Source organism: Diadema setosum, chromosome 14 (assembly GCF_964275005.1).
Source record: "Diadema setosum chromosome 14, eeDiaSeto1, whole genome shotgun sequence".
Lineage (NCBI taxonomy): Eukaryota > Metazoa > Echinodermata > Echinoidea > Diadematoida > Diadematidae > Diadema > Diadema setosum.
Window position 1 is genome coordinate 38,644,003 of NC_092698.1, and position 18,541 is coordinate 38,662,543.

The 18,541-nt window shown below is 36.1% G+C and overlaps 1 protein-coding gene across 1 annotated transcript; it reads right to left on the bottom strand.

Moving 5' to 3' along the window:
- Window positions 1-6,669: 6,669 nt before the first annotated feature.
- LOC140237723 (cholinesterase-like) lies at window positions 6,670-18,120 on the bottom strand. The gene is made up of 10 exons (XM_072317650.1): window positions 17,959-18,120; window positions 14,297-14,482; window positions 13,454-13,613; window positions 12,963-13,040; window positions 12,126-12,244; window positions 10,611-10,775; window positions 9,338-9,783; window positions 8,021-8,215; window positions 7,565-7,746; window positions 6,670-6,785 (listed from the first exon to the last, which is right to left on the bottom strand). Exons 1-10 carry the CDS (start codon window positions 18,118-18,120, stop codon window positions 6,670-6,672), a joined length of 1,809 nt encoding a protein of 602 aa, XP_072173751.1.
- Window positions 18,121-18,541: the final 421 nt, after the last annotated feature.

Here is an 18,541-nt window from a genome sequence, read left to right on the forward strand (position 1 = left end):
TTTTGAAACACTACATCATGCATGCAGTTAGTTGTAAGCTTTTTACTTTGTCATTCCATGGGTGGGCTTTATTACACTGACATTGCAAGAAAACCAGCTTGCATACCGAGTAGTTTAAATGTCAAACTATCAAATGAATCTTAACTGATGAAATGGTTTAAGACGACTTACGATATGTCCTACCACGTAGAACCGGTGTGTGTATTCTAAAATATTCAGGTTTTATACTCTTTGATTCTTGTAATTTTAATGGAGAGATATTCCAACAGCAGGTATCCAACATTGGTGCGCATCGTTATGGAATCATAGTTTTATAAGGCGACTACGATCTTAACAAAGGGAAGTTCCTGCCCATTTTCTCTTGTTTGCATGGCTGTAGACCCTAATGTGCAATAATCTACTTCACCGTTTTATTGTTCGGCCATATAAAAGCAACCTTGATATTCAAAAGGACAACAGTATCCATAAGACTATGCAATGAGGACTTTGTATCTTGGATAGAAGAATAATATGCAAGCATTTATATTGATGTAGGGTAATTTGTCAATCAGTTGCAATTTATCGGGAGAAACCAGAAAGCTAGTACGCCTTTTTTTTTAAGAAGAGAGAAGGATGGGAGAAAGACAAAAACAATGAAAAAATATAGAAACCCCTTTACCTAGGTGAACATACAGTACATATATATATATATATATATATATATATATATACAAACAAACAAACACACACACACACACAGAGAGAGAAGGACAGTACAGTACACATTTCGCTGGCCTTCAATTAAATTGTGAATTTATTCAAAGAAACTCAAAACGACATCATACATAAATAGTAGAGCGGCATAGCTTGAAAAGTGAGAGGAATTGTGCATTTTATGATAAAAGCACTAAATTTCGCACACATGTTGACAATTACATTAGAAATAAATTCAGATATTGGGCCATCGAAAATAGCGCCCTCAACGGCCATGGCAGCCATTTTTCAAAATGGCCGCCATAAATGCAATTTTTCGTAAAAAGATTACAAATTTCAGGAGGGAAAATCAATACGATTTTGCAAACGAGTGGAAAATAACATTCAAAATAAATTTAGATATTGGGCCATCGTAAATTACGCCCTCAACGGTAATGGCAGCCATTTTTCAAAATGGCCGCCATAAATGCCATTCTTCGCAAAAAATTACACAGTTCAGAAAGGAAAATCAGTAAGATTTTGCAAACAAGTGGAAAATAACATTTAAAATAAATTTAGATATTGGGCCATCGAAAATAGCGCCCTCAACGGCCATAGCAGCCATTTTTCAAAATGGCCTCCTTAAATGCCATTTTTTAGTAAAAACTTACAAATTTCAGAAGGGAAAATCAATAAGATTTTGCAAACGTGTCGGAGATAGCATTAAAAAAAAGTTCAGATATTGGGCCATCGCAAATTGCGCCCTCAACGGCTATGGCAGGGATTTTTCAAAAAGGCCGCCATAAATGCCAGTTTTCATAAATTTTACACATTTCAGAAGGGAAAATCAATAAGATTTTGCAAACGAGTGGGATATAACATTTGAAATAAATTCAGATATTGGACCATCGGAAATTGCGCCCCCTAACGGTCATGGCAGCCTTTTTTTCATAAATGGTCGCCATAAATGCAATTTTTCGCAAAAAAAGTAAAAATTTCAGAAGGTAAAATCAACAAGATTTTGCAAACAAGTTGAAAATAAAATTCAAAATATATTTAGATGTTGGGCCATCGCAAATTGCGCCCTCAGCGCCAATGGCAGCCATGTTTAAAATTGGCTGCCATAAATACCACCTTTTCTCCGAATTTACTAATTCCAGAAGGAAAAGACAGTGAGATCTTGCACTCAATTTAAAAATTTCGTTTGAAATATATCTTGCGCCTATGTATTACATTGTTGTAAATAGCGCCCTCAATGGCCATTGCAGCCATTTTCAAAATGGCCACCATGGATTCCATTTTCTTTTATTTCCTGATTTCACAAAAGGAAAAGTCAATAAGATTTTGCACACAATTTGAAAATTATGTTTGAAATAATATTTGTAATAGATTATTATAATACTGCCCTCAACGGCCATGGCCGCCATATGCCAGAATTGCTGCCATTGTCATAATCATTTTGTTTTAAAAAATGTTAATATCAGAAAGAAAAGTCAACAAATGTGTACATAAATTGAAAATCATGCTTAAAATCAAACAATATATCTAGATTGCATTAACTCTAGAAATTGTTCCTTCGCAAATTTTCAAGAAAAAAAAATGCTTATAACGGTAATTGCAGCCATTTTCCAAAATGGCTGTCATAGATGCCATTTTTCTTTAATGAAGATGTCCTAATGCCGGAAGAAGACAGTAAACATTTTTCTTTCTTTTTTTTTGGCGCAAGTTGACAATACATATAAATAAGTTTAGACATTGGGCCATCTTAAACTGTGTTCTCAATGGCTATTTCAGCTTTTTGTCAAAATGGCTACAATACGCTCTTCTTTTTTGTCTTGAAAATTTGCTTTAACTTCAGAAGGAGAGGACAGTAGAATACTCACAGAGACATTATATAATCTGAAATATGATGTTATGGAAATCATTTGAGGAACATTTGAAATAAACAAGGCAAATGCTTAACATATATCTCACCAATGATGAATGCATATTTTTGGTGGCAAACATAAAAGATTTCCGAAAAAGAGTAATATGAATATCCAGGGATAATGGCGCCATGTGTTAACTTTGACAGTAACACCATATCATTGAATATATGGGATATATGACGTGTATCTATTCTAAAATGTAACTTCCTAAATATTCTTAAAACAGATACGAAAAAATGGCCTTTCATTTTACGATAAAAGTTAATCTACTTGCTATGTTTCCATAAAACACATACCTTTGATATCCATACTGTTAGCCGTCACACACGAAATACTGCAATTAGGACTAAACTGAAAACATGAATTTAGAACTAACCCATCAATGAAATCTCTTTGAACACCAGATTGCATTAGATATAATGGCTGTTTAGCAGTATTCTATTGCTTTCTCCTTCTGGAATAAGCAAATAAGAATAAGGAGTGTGTGGAAGCCATTTTGCCAAAGAGCTGTCATAGCCGTTGGGACGATGTTTAAATGGTGGCTCAATATCTTCATTTCAAATTTGAATTCAAATTCAAACTTGAATTTATTTGAATGTCTTTTGTCAATTTTCACAAGAAATTATATTGTCTTCTTGTGGCATTATCATATTTTCAAGAAATAAATAACATATATAGTGGCCATTTGGAAAACGGCTGCCATGGACGTTGTAATGAACTCATATATTATTTTCTTTTGAATATGATTTTAAACATAAAGGTATGTACAAATTTCATTGGTTTTCTCTCTGAAATTAGCAAATCTTTCCAGAAAAGAAAAAAAGAAAAGAAAGAAGCAGACATCCATAGCGGTCAGCATGGCCCTTGAGGGCGCCTTCTAAGAAGACTTTACACTTAAATTTATTTCTTGAGCACAATTTTCAACTTGTTTGCAAAGTCTTATTGATTTTTCCTTCTGACATCAGCAAATTTTTGCAACAAAAAAAAAAAAGCAAAACAAGGGGGGCATCCATGGCAGCTGTTTTAAAACTTGGCTGCTATGGCTGTTGAGGGTGCACTTTTGGATGGCCTATTATCAAATTCAGTTTGAATGTAATTTTCCATCTTTGTGGGAAAAAAAAAGACATTCATGGTGGCCATTTTGAAATATGGCTGGAATGGCCACTGAGGGGGCAATTTGCAATGGCCCTATAAGTTTACTTTTGAATGTACTTTCCCACCTGTTTGCAAAATCTCGTTGGCTTTCCCTTCTGATTTTAGTAAATCTTTTCGAAAATATAGCATTTATGGCGGCCATTTTGAAAAATGGCTGTCATGACCGTTGAGGGCACAATTTCCGATGGCCTAATATCGATATTTATTTTAAATCTCATTTCCTATTTATAACCAAAATTTCATTGACTTTTCCTTTTGAAATTAGCATTTTTTAAATGAAAAAATGGCACTTATGGTGCCCATTTCGAAAAAAAAATGGCTGCCATAGCCATTGAGAGCGCAATTTTCAATTACCCAATATCTGGATTTATTTTGGATGTAATTTCCAGCTTGTTTACAAAAAAAAAAAGACCATTGGCTTTCCCTTCTGAAATTTAAATTTTTTAACTAAAAATGGCATTTGTGGCAGCCATTTTGAAAAAAAGGCTACCATGGCCGTTGAGGGCGCAATTTCCGATGGACAAATATCTAGATTCATTTTGAATGAAATTTACATTTATGGGAAAAATTTTATTATCTTTTCCCTTCTGAAATTTGCAAAATCATCGAAGAAGTGGCACATTAGACAGCCGTTTTGAAAAATGGCTGTCATGGACGTTGAGGGCGCAATTCACAATGACCGAATATTTAGATTCATTTTGAATGTAATTTCCCACTTGTTTGCAAAATCTTACTGGCTTTCCCTTCTGAAGTTAGCAAATATTTTGAAGAAATGACATTTATGGCGGCCATTTTGAAAAATGGCTGCCATTGCCGTTGAGGGAGCTATTTCCGATGGCCCGATATCTAGATTTATTTTGAATGTAATTTCCCATTTTTGACCAAAATCTTATTGACTTTTCTCTCCTAAAATTAGTAAATTTTACGAAAACATGGCATTTATGGCAGCCATTTTGTAAAATGGCTGCCACGGACGTTGAGGGTGCTATTTACGATGGCCCAATATCTAGATTTGATCTGAACGTGATTGTCAACCTGTGTACGAAATTTGGTGCTTTTATCACAAAATGCACAATTTTTCGGCTATGCCGCTCCACTAAAACCCATATTCCATAACGTTTCCACCTGCCCGCATGTATATTACACACTAATTGATTGTCTCATTTAAAGATGCACGATATGATACTCATTGATGAGCTGATCATTGCGGGGTGGGAAGAATGGTAAAGAAAATAATCCCTGTCTCGAGCAACATGAAAAGACAGCAGTTGTCATGGTTATGATTGATCTTAATGAGGATCACGATCAACTAGCAAAGTGACCAGTGATCTGGGCGTCTGATCGCAACAGTCAACATCAAAGTGAAGGCTCGCCATCATGCAGAAACTCTAGTTTTTCTTGTAAAGTTCTAAATACCCCGATGAGTTTTAATAAAATCAATTAATGCAGTTGTAGTTTAAAGTTGTAATTCATAGCGTTCTCATTTTATCACTGTTTGATTCATTCATTATTCGTTCACGCATTTTCTATTCATCGGAATACGATAGTGAATACATAACGTCAACAGACAATATCACCCATTCTCTTCTGTTCTACATTGTAAAGTCTGATGACTACTTTTCCACCAAGGCAAATTTCCGACCGTTAGAGTTGGCAAATGCAAACATAAATGTGTTTATCACAATTGTCATGGTTGAAATACATATGATCTTGTATACTCCCTCTGTGTTGACTGGTAAACGAACTATACTCTCTGTGTAACAACGTTAAATTTTATGTATCATCATGAAAGTTGTGATGGTGACCAGGTGTATATTGCTCTGCATCTTATTGTTCCAGTCTTAAAGATTCAATGCAGGTTTTAATTGTATGACGTTATGGGAAATATATAATGTAGGAAAGTTTAATTTGTTGTGATCATGAATGTTCACATATCTTAGTTTTTTTTTTCTTTCTCTGAAAGGTGTTTACCTTTTAACCATTCATTCTACCATTAGCAAATTATGACATCAACAAACTTCAATGTAAATTGGACATAATTATTATGTTGTATTACACACTGAATAATTGCTGGACAAAACCAAATAAAAACAAAACTCTCCAAGAAAACTTCAAGATGACAAGCAGGAGGAATGCATATTGACAATTCCTTTGGACTATCACCGTTGGAGAAAGTTCTGTCTTTAAGGATACTCCAGGTCAAGAAGAGATTTAAACTACTCTTGAATCATTTGATACGTCTATCATTTCCACGACTTCTGAAGTATGAATAAATGATACTTCACGGCAGAAGTCTTGGTGCATTTGCTTACTCAGGCCTTCGTTTAGGAATTTTAATCTAAGAGAGCTGTTGAGGTTCTTTTATTCAATATCGGAATGACCACATGAGTGTCGCGTGTCCCAGTTGTTAGAATCAGATGGGCTCATATTTAATACTTTAAAAACAACTTTAAATCACTCATCAAATTTGAATAACGATCGAGGAATAAAAAAAGAAACTTAGTCATAGATGAGGAGGCACAGCCATGCCGAGATAATCATGACCCATTATGACACATTACGACCAGTAAAGTCATGTGACTAAAACAAAGGCTCGGGCTTGAGCAGTGAAGGTTTGTCATTAACATTAGACTTTAGATTGCAATTTACATTATACTCGGAAGTTCATGAAACGTGTCATTGCTGATTTATGATAATATGTCAATATCATTTATCGTTATTTCAGACACTATAGTCTATATACACTTTATGGACTAGAAAGTAATTCTGTTTTGTAGTTTTTGAGGCAAAAGTCACTAAGGAAACTAATTTAGGTACTTGAAAAAGTGGCTTGATTATTCAAGTAAAGACATGTAGATGTACTTCGCTTTAATCGGCGAAGTGCATTCGAGGATAGTTGTGTGATTTCTCAAGATTAATTGCAGGCAGGTTCATTCTTGTATTCCTCGAACGCCTGCTGCCATGCTGTCATCTCCGTCTTCCAGTCATCATAACTTTCCCGCCATTCCTTCTCAGTGTCACTCAAGTCGTCTGGAAAGAGAGGGAGAGAGAATGAAGAATCGATGTGATTATCAAAATTATTGCGCTTTCCTTTTATAGCTCACATTCGCATCCTGATTTGTCAACCCGTGCGCCAACCAATGGCAAAACTAAAAAAAAACGTTTTGGAGTTGCTTTGCTGCCGACACATGTTTTTTTTTTAATCATCTCATATTCTTAATGCATTCTGTGATTGATGACATCTGTACCCTATTTCATAAAAAAAAAGAACAAGATGGCACATTTTGACTCTTTACCTTAGGAGACAAAGTCGATGTAAAAGAAAAAATCGAAAAGGCGAAGATGAATTACGTTATTCCACTTATTGGTCTGTTTCGAACATGAATCAATTTTAGAACTCGATCATTAGCCTTTCTTATAACATCTGTGCGACTAGTCTGATTGACGAATAAAAGCAGCCGTCTAGTATCGAGATGATACGAAATTACATGGTGCATTGCGCACCAAACTTTCAAATCTTTGGTTTATACAAAACGAAACTTTTTGAATGTGCAAAGGGGCTGGAGTCAGCTATACTTAGCTGTAGGGTTGATTGCTTAACGATATGATGATGGTTTTAGGTCATTGGTTTTTCCTAATATCAGTGAACAATTATGGAACATACACACTGACTGACAGACAGACAGACAGACACACACACACACACACATACACACTTCCATTCCTCCACACTTGAAAACCACGGATGCAACCTGTCAAATCTAATATGTAGTATAATGAAGTGATCATGGTCTCGAAAAAAAAAATACCTGTAAAAGCCACGAGGGATGGGAAGTAGTGGTTCCAGAAATGGCACTGCCTGGCTCTGACGACCCTCCCTGTGGGCAATCCTATAGCTATCTCCTTGTACGTGAGTTCAGGGATCGTGTACTCTGGCCAGGTGTACTGTCCTTCCCACAGGTCTGAATCCATGCTCGGCTTACTGGGGTTTCTACGATACATATAATAGTTGCTATCCATTAATGCATTAAGTTCTTGTTGTTTAAGTGCCTGATCCTCACACTGTCACATGCAAAATGGAATCAATGTTTCTAAATGCACTCAGAATTTAACTGATAAGGAATTTTGTCTTCAGTACAATACAAACAAGAACATCATCTATCCAGAACTTTTCATCACAGATTAGAGGTATTTGTAACTTTAAAAAAAAAAGAAGAAGATATTAGCAAACTATTTCATACCAGTGAATCAAATGACTGGCTTACCCGGTCTTGGCAAAGTTGGTCCAGAATTGCATCATCATAACGGAGAGGGCGTTCTCCTCGTCAGTCATGTTATGTCCTTTGACGTGGTACAGCTCATCAATGAAAGGGACGCCCCACACAAAAGTCATTTCTTCTCCATGTGCTGCGCCAAGCCAAGGAGTGTTGGGAGTAAATCCTTCGTACTCATAGAAGCTCCTGGAAAAAAAAAATATCATGCTGTTCTTACCAACACAAAACAACGGATAAGAAAGAATACTTAAATGAGTTTGGAAAGTCTCTAACTGAATAAAAGTTGAAATTATTGAATTCACTCAGCATGCCAATACCTCATCTTTTTCTCTCTAAAAGTGTCAGAAGAAAAAAAAAAGGATCGACATCATTTTACCCACTTCAGGATTAGGTTGCATCTGTTTTGGGTTTGAGAATGGCAGACAATTTTATTTTGTAAATTATGTATTGATGTGTCGCCAATTACAAATAATGCTCGTGTTTAACCAAGGTGGGGTGAGATTTTCCAGGCTTGACAGACCAAGTAACACATAATAATTTCATGAAATAATAATTATTACAAACTTCATGATTAAGTTCTGTGAGAAAAATGCTTCCAATTACGGGCATTAGGGAAGCCTACTTATGTTGCTGTGTAACTATAATTATGACCGATCACAGAAGATAGGCAGGGCTAGTCAGGTAGGTGATAGAGAGAGAGAGGGGGGGGGGGGGTCCTCCCAGGTCTTTTGTCATAAATCACTAAATAAAACTCCAAAAGGGTATATTTTTGGTGTACATATTCTTTCTACTGTTCTTCAAAAATGTGAGTGAAAAATTGTGCCATCAAAAATAATTTCTCAAGTATTCTGTTGTTTCTTTAATTTCTGACGTATTTCCTTGTTTGTCGACTTTTTTCACTGTCTTTGTCGGCGACTCTGTTGAGAGCGTAAAAATAATATGTTACCTACTGAATTCAATCGATAAAAGCAAAAATAACCATTTTTCAAATGAAATTTGACCGAAAGTACATTTGCATTAAAATTGTACATGAATTCAAGTTTTTGAGCAATTTTAGGTCTGACAAGCATGTATATAATATTTATGCGTAATTTTAAAACCGCTCGCCCAGGCGACGCAAATTTGATCTCAGAACGAGCGGGAGACTGGAAAGAAAAAGAGTCGTGAAACATCGCGGCGATAGATGTTGTTGGTTTTTTTTTTTTTCGATAGTGACGTATCGCGTGAAATGTCGAAGGGGGGCTACCAGCAAACCCCCCCCCCCCCCCCGACTTAGTACGGGTTGAAGGAACTGCTAGTGATCCATACTTAGTAGGTACGTGGGTCATGAAGTACTGATAGACGGGTCCGCCGCGTGATGCATGTGCTCTAGTGACATAATCAGTTGGACAAACGAACAGCAAATCTCCATAGAAATCCACCACTGAGTCGAAGTAATCCGCAGTACTGTTGTCTGCAATACTCCAGTCGGTATACTCCTGGTCTACAGAGTCGATTATGATCGCATCCTCCAGACCGTTGTAGAGAGTCAGCTGGATTTGAATCGAAGCAAGGTAGGTAGCTCGGTCGTAAGGGGGCGGTGTTTCGCTACCCGCGTAGGTCGGAAAAGCTACGTATGGTATCAAAGTCCCCTCGTCCTTGTTGAAGCCCGCAACGATTGGTACACGGGCAAAATCTCCGTTGCTGTAGAGGTTTTTTGGTGTATCTTCGAGAAACGTACCGTCCACAGTCACTTGATACCCTGCAACATATACCTGAACATCGTGGTGGCGGAAGAGGGATACTATTCACAGACCAAAACTAATAATGTGTGAATAACCTGTTTGACAAAGCATAATCTTATAGTCTATTAGGTGATACATGAAGTGTTGGCGGCTGACAGTTTGCGCATGTCACAATCGTTAACATTAATAATTGTAATGGTTTGAAGTTCTTGATCGTAGTTACTGAAAACTGTACAGGCAACATCGTGTGTTGGTGTGTACACCACCAATCTGTCTACGAATCCTTCGCGCGCGTGCGCACGCACACACACACACACACACACACACAAGTTGAATTTTCTCAGCGGGTGTTAATTGCGTACAGAGGCTTGGAAATTGAGCAAAATTTGAAACCTAACTCCAGAAATAAGCATAAAATTTGTAAAATTTATATAAGCCACTTCCAAACAATTTACATTTTAGCTATTACCAGTGTCAATTTCATTGTATATATATATATATATATATATATATATATATATATATAACATCTTGTGATACAGATGTTATATGAATGGATATTGCAGAAAAATCTAGGAAATTATGATTTTTTTAGAGGGAATCAATGTTGTTGTCAATCCAGTAGAAACATTTTCCACTTCTTTTATAGTAGAGGTGATGACATTATCGCGTTATCTAGTGTGATCTGTCATCTCATAATGTTTCATGAGAAAATGTGAGAGTTGATACTTCTACTACTCATCTATGATTTTACCCTATCCATGTCCATCCACGAAAGCCCATTAACTGGTGGAATGATTTTCTCTTCAGATACAAGGTACTATAAATGGTGCACCACGTTGCCATGGCAGCCATACCTTATCAGCGGCCTTCCTGAGTTCTTCAGCATCCTTCTCTCTGAGACATTCCACCAGAGCCTCAGAACTCGACGTGCTGCATCCCATGGCCACGCCCAGAGCTCTCGACTGCTCAAGCTCTCTCTCCGGATCGTTGAAAGCCCAGTCAGCCAGGGCTGTCCCACTCTACATCAGTATTAACATAAACGGGAAATGAAATAGGTCACTGGAATGTATCCGGAGAAAACATACATAGAAAACACCAGATGCACAAGTAAAAACACTGAAATACTGTCCAACTTTTCACGGAATGTTATCATGTAAGTAGTTTTGGGGAAGAACTTTTAAAATGATGGCACACGAAATTTGAAGTCATCTTTTAGTTGAAGGACAAAGATATCCTGTCTCGGATAACTGATAAGTGCCAATAGTAACCTATAGTGAGTCCCATCACACGAAAACACCAGGATTGGTTCGATGACAACAACGAACGCATTTAGTCTTTGCTGGAAGAGAAACATTGTCTCCACCGAGCATTCCTCAATGACTCGACATCAGCGCCCAAGAAAGCTGCTTTTTGCAACATCAGAGGAAACGTACAGTTGGAGCAACGGCAAATGTAGGATGCATGCTAAACGATAAAGCTGATAAGATCCAGTCTTATGCTGATTGCAACGACATGAAAAACTTCTACAGAGCGCTCAAGAGACAAATGGGTAAGCTCGAAAGAAAATGGAAGAACATACTTAATGAAGAGCACTCTTAATATGGCTACATGTAACTACACAAGAAATGATTTATAGATATTGAGTTTGTTTTTTTTTTTGTTGAATAACATGATGTGGAGAATTTGGAGAATTTTTTTTTTCAGATCTGTATGTAACAATTGAGAAGCAAAGAACACCAACTACCTTGATTGTATCAAGTAATGTATATTTTTAATGTGACTTGTATGTGTTTCTATCTTTTATATGCAATTGGAAAATGAAACCAAATCAAAGAGAGAGAGAGAGAGAGAGAAAGCAATGCGAACAAGGAGAACTGAAACAACTGGCATGATAATAATTCGAGTCAAATTACTCATATCACGGAACACCCTACAAACATTGCGACAATACATTAGCGGGCTAATTAGTTTGTTCTTGTGAATGAAGCATGCATGTTATACACGTGCAAATATTTACATTGACAAGTACAACGACAAAAGATACTGTGGATCATGAGAGCATGGCTCTTACGGAGAGTATAGTTTATTGATTATGAAATTGAGAACTCATGTCATGGTACTTGCACTTTAACACCGTGGAAGTTCTCGGACTGGTAAATTCTCAGACCTGTATAACAAAGTGTACTCTCTCTTGGTGTGGTATACTTGCAATTCTTTGTCACATTAATTTTCTCTGCTCAAATAAACATCAATAATATAACAACAATTACAACGAACCCTTTTGAAAAGAAAGAATAATGACTAACCAACACCCAATGATCAGTGTCTTTTTTATTGCATTGGCTAGTTACATAGAGATAATTTCCCACCTGCATGATTGCCTGACTAAAATAAGGTCGACTCAGTTTGGAGAGGAGGTGAAAGCTCACGCTTCCAGATCCAGCGCTCTCTCCAAAGATTGTGATCTTCTCCTTATCTCCTCCGAAGGCTGAGGGAAGAAAGTCATAGGATGGAAAGAGATCGGCAGGTAATCATGATAAATACAAAGAAAATCAAAAGATGGAGAGTGATAGACAGATGATCATAATAAATGCATGGATAGATCCCAAAAAGATTATCTGGCAGACTTTATAAAGAGAAAGGAAATAGAAAAAGAAATATATATCAAGAAATATGTAACTTATTATCAAAATGATGAGACTCAATACTAAAAAAAAATGGCTGAATTCAGAAATGTGTTCTGAAGTCGTTAACTCATGCTGAAACTATACTCAGTGTATTGCGTTCATTACTCCATGTGGTTTGTTACGCTCAAAACCACTGTTCCATTTTGTACAAACGGACAATAAAGCTGACGACAACCTGAGGTCGAAAGATTCTACCACCAGCCGGCATCGTGTGACATCTACTGTCTTCATTGTCTCCATTATATATATTATAGGTACACGTATTTCTGTTCAGTCATACAGTCTTATGGAAATCAATAGACACGTTCCTTTGTTTTTAATTACTGACAATATCTGAGATATTAACTGTCAACACTGAATCCTGCAGTATCTTGCAACCTGCATTTGCTATGTCAATGCATGTATCTGCATTTACTATGATTAATTAAACAGATAGTAAATACATAAAATCAAGGCATTAATGCAATATTTTTCTCAATATCAGATACCTATTTTGCTCTGATACCTTGGTATTATTACCTTCAATGTTAGTATAGACCCACTTGAGAGCTGCTACCTGATCCAGCATACCAACATTACCAGGAGCTTCTTCATCAGCTGGTAGAAAAATGAGATTGAAATGAGTTATTTCTTGAAATACAGGTGTAGAAAGTAATGTCAGGAATGACTAATCAGAACAATGTCCGTATTTCTACGTATTACATGAGCAAATCGCTCCGTTTTATATTCATTAGGCATCTGTGGATCAATAGCGTCATTTGAACTATTTTTTGTTTAATCTTGTTTGGAGCGGGGATATCTGCCTACTTTATCTTCATATCTTTTCTTCTTGGAAGTCAATAGTTATTTTGGATCCATCGACAGGCTGTATTGACGTGCTGTATCTTAATCTTTAGCTTCTATATTCCATTATGAATGCATTCGTCACACATGATCTAAACAGTTGAGACAAAACATCTTAAAAACACACACACACAAAAAGTATTGTTTATTATGTGATAAGAACTGACCTGTGGTGAAAAAAGAGAAAACGTTCAGGCGGTAGTTGATAGTTACGATTATGACGTCACCGACAGAGACCAATGGGACGCCGCTGAGTTCCGCTGTCATCGCGGTTCCAATGGAGAAACCACCACCGTGAATAAAGACCATGACCGCAGCACCGTTAATCTTTATCAATCAAAACAGCATTGATAATTGCATTTATTGTGGAATTATTATTCATAGCCCATGGATTGACACTTATCACAGACAAAAGCATTTTGAAGAATTTGACATTCCATGCTAAGAAAGATCATTGAATTTCCTCTCCATATTATAAAAAAGATTATTATGTGTTTGATATGCCATCAACAGAACACATTTGTCCTAATAAATATAGACAAATAAGTGGTTAAAGGATCATCATTATATATTATTTTATTCTATTCTATTAAACTATTATTATTATAATATTATCATTATTGTTGTTGTTACAATTATCATTATCATTATTATATAATGAAAGGAAAGTCCGAAGCCATTCTATTTACTCTAAATGAAATTTTGAGTATTCAACGAAGTGTCATGTACACTATATGCTTCTAAAATAGGATAATGGGTTAGGCATAAAATAATGCCTGTTTGTTTTCATTCTACATTGTGTGAGAAAAAATGTTTTGAATTAATCATTTATCTGTTTTTATTGTCAGATTCAAATTGTATTGTGCTCAATTAGTTCGTTCAATTGACTTTGTATTTTATTTATGTATGTAAACGAAATTCAGAAATTTATTCAAAATCAATTAAATCAAACACCACCGCTTTGTAGTAAAAACTCTAGCGCAAATACACTTGCCCTTGATGATTCCTACCTTTGGGTTTGGAGCAAACACGTTCAAATACAGACAGTCTTCTGACATCTTCTCGGGAGGCGGGAAAAACTCAAATACACCTTGCTGACACACAGCTTCAAATTCCGTAGCGTTCCTTTCTCCTTCCCATGACGTCATGTTTGTGGGCGGGGCGAATCTCTCAGGAGGGGCTGCATAAGGCACCCCCTATACATTGGTAAAAATAAAATAACAAATACAATCAAACAAGGCTAATTGTGAGGAAATGATAAAGTCAATGCCTCCATAGAAGTTCAGGCTTACGGTGAAAAGGGTTTTACCGTGCTTACAACCTGACTAGATATAATACATCCCAAGCAAATTCACATCATTGCTAAACCTTTCTAGGTTTTTTTTTTTCAATGTTTTACCAATCTTGCAGTAATTTTAACGACTAGCGTTGAACATCTTTAGTAATCATGAATATTTACATGTGAAATCAACGACTCTATTTGTTTTACTTTGTTTTTGTCTGCTTTCTTGTTTGGTTGTTGTTGTTGTTGTTGTTTTTTGAAAATGGAGATTCAGTTCAGTTCAATTTATTCATTTCATAAAATCACATATAAAATATTTACATAAATGTGTGAGTCAAAGGAGGAAATCACGCAAAAGCCCATCAGGGCTTGGAAATGGAGATTCCCTTTACAATATAGTTTAAAATCACAGTTTTGAATGAAACATATATATATATCAAAATAGAACTTAGATTAGAGACCGTTACAAAATCAACAATATATTATGATGGAAACAGGAAACAGGAAACAAAACAACGACTAAACCAATACAATATATTACAATACAATACAATACAAAACAAAACAAACATGCACGGTATTTGTCAAAGGTTTGTATGAGAATTGCACAATTTTCATCATTCATTCATAATAAACAATCAGTACAGATTAAGAAAAAGCTGCTTATATTGAGTCATAAAAAGATTCAATGTGTTAGCAGTTTTCAGTTTCATGCTTAACATGTTCCACAATTTAGCCCCTTTGTACTTTATTGAGTTGGACTGACTAATTTTCAGACGATAAAATGGTGAAACATAGCATTGTTTATTTCTAGTATTGAAAGAATGTTTCTTGGCATGAGTAGAAAAATAGTCATTGAATATATCTGGCAAGACTGAGCGAACATATTTATACATAAAAATTCCAAGTTTGAATGAAATTCTGTCTCGAAAATTTAACGTTTGCAAGTCCTTAAATAATGGAGGGGTGTGGGCAAGATTGAGGGAATTTGTACAAAGGCGAATGGCTTTCTTTTGGAGGACCGTTAGCCGATCTAATTGTCTCTGGCTGGTCCCTGACCAGACGAGATTACAATAGTCTAAGTACGGCAAGATAAAGGCATTGTAAAGCATCAACAGTGTATTTTTCGGGATTAACGAACGAAGCTTGAACATCATACCAAGTGCAACACTTATCTTTCCATGGACATAATTTATATGGTTATTCCAGGACAACTTTTCGTCAATATACACCCCTAACACATTTATTGTGGCAACCTTTTCAATTTCATTATTACCAATTTTTATAGAAAAGTTTGGATAAAAATTGTATATGTCTTCTGGAAGATTGAAAAATCATATATTTCGTTTTACTAATATTCATTTGTAGTTTATTTGCCTTGAACCAGTTGCGTCAGGATTGCACTTCTTCATTAACAATTTGGTTAAGCATTTTCTGATCAGAATGTGAATATATAATATTGATATCATCAGCATAAATTACAAAACGAAAAACTTTCGATGAATTGATGACAACGTTGACATAAATCAAAAAGAGAAGAGGGCCAAGGATACTACCTTGGGGCACGCCATGAGATACGGGCATGAGGTCCGACTTAGCACCGTTGAACCTGGTGTATTGTTGTCGTCCACTCAAATAATCAACAAACCAAGAATGAGGCACACCACGAATACCATATAGTGTTCTAGCTTGTGCAAGAGTATGTTATGGTCCAGTGAGTCAAACGCTTTGCTCAGGTCAATGTACATAGCCAAAGGAATTTCTTTCTTTTCGAGGGATAAAATGACTTGTCCCAAGGTGTGTAACAATGCTGATTCTGTCGAAGAGGAGGGCCGAAAACCAAATTGTTCTTTTATGAGAAGGTCATTTTCGGACAAATGCTTATACAATCGTTTATATACAATGCGTTCAATTATTTTGGAGAAAGTTGGAAGAAGAGAAATTGGTCTATAATTTTCTATCAAAAATCTATTATTCTTCTTATAAACAGGAATTACCTTTGCAAGTTTGAGGGAGTCTGGGACCTTACCTGGGCATAGCGATTGATTAAATATAAAACACGTGATCTATGTAACAAAGAATAACCTGGCATATTGTAAAGGGAGGACACATTCGAGTTAAACCAAGTCTCAGTGAAAGCATGCATTGCGAATTTATGGCAAAGGCTACTAAGATAGTCGGCTAAACATTCGTGCTTTGCAGACAAACTCTGAGCATTCAAATGAAATAGGGAGAACACAGCCTCGTTTTGACATTTTAGAAATTTGTGATTGAAAGTGTCATTGAAATAATAATTGCATGGACTTTCTAGATTATTGATGGAGACATTATCATCACTATTCATGCCAAACACTTCAAAAACGTGGGAGTTAAGGCCTGATTCAAATGAGATATCACTGCTAGAGTAGTGAAAAAAAGAGAATAATTCTCTGTGAAAATCATCATCTTCAAGTATGTGGTTAAATGGCAATTCGTTAGATATACACGGAGGACAGATATAACATTTTGGGTTTAAGTGCAGCGAACAGCTTGACATGTAGAATCGGGTGGGTCGTGCGGCTGTCATCGTCTGTATTAGAAGATAAGTCTTCTGAATGGGCCATTCCAACATCTCACCAAACATGCTGCAAGAATGTTTCCTAGTGTGCTAAGAAGAAATAATTTATTCTAGTGCACCAGTAAGTGAGACTGCATACTTGTGAACCAAGAGGTAAGAATGTATAGATACTGGTGTACATAGAGGTATGTAAGAATGTACAGTATGTCCCAAAAACAATTACAATCAGATTTTCGCATTGATAACACCCAATATGATTGAACTATCTAAATGCTACTTCAGGGTCTTAAAATATAACATCTTAGCTCTATTTTGCAGAAAACTCCATCCGATTTGGTTAAGCGGTCACAGAGAAATGTGGATTGTTGTAAAAGCATGTCATGAGTCTGATTCTTCCAAGTTTAGTACTTCGATGATTTCGTGTGTGAATACACTAGACAGAACTTGGAGGGAAGAGATTCCTGACATCCTCTACAAAATTCCTCATTTCTCTTTGACCATTGAAGCAAATCGAATAGGGTTTTCTGTAAGTTGTTGGCAATAAGTTATACTTTCATACCCTGAAATTGTATTTGGATTGATTCACTATTCTTAAAGCTATCATTGTGGAGAGTACCGTTGTAATTATTTTTGGGACATACGGTATAGATACTGGTGTACTAAGAGGTACATAAGAATGGGATACTGGTGTACTAAAATATAAGAATGTATAGATACTGGTGAACTAAGAAATAAGAATGGTTACCAGTGTACTCAGTGGAAGTCAAGTATAAGCCTACAACTCCACTTCAAAAAGCTGGCCGTGTTTCTTTCTTCTTCTTTTTTTAACTCACCAAAAAAACGTCGACATCTCGAGTCTTGTTGATGAATCTGTTTTCACTGAAAGTCACCGTCTTTCCCACCAGAGTTCCTTCTTTCACCGTAACTCTCGGATTCTCAGCATTTAGTGGCGAGAAAATGGGAAAAATTGCCAGCAAAGTCCACAATAGCCGCATCGTTTGAGAGGAACCGTGCTCGTCTTGTTTTCTTAATTAAAAGTCACTGATTTAACCAGAGTCCAAGTACTTTTACTACGTGCAATCAGTTGTCGCCGTCTAGAATAATCTTCATATACGTTTGCCTGATATTGTCCTACGCAAGAACTGCTTGTACACCGCAAGATATTCAGACTTTGGTCACAATGACCAATAAATAAGTAAATGCCAAAATGACGTCAGCAAGTTTTAGCAGAGGTATGAACGCATGGAAACGTAGTCTAATATTTATAACTGAAACAACTTCAAACAACAAATGTCTTCAAATAGTTAAGAATGGACGTTGAAGCTGATCAATAAGAAAAGTGTATGCTGCACTTGAATGAGAAAGATTATCAATAATGATAATAATAAAGGACATTTATATTGCGCAGCTACTATA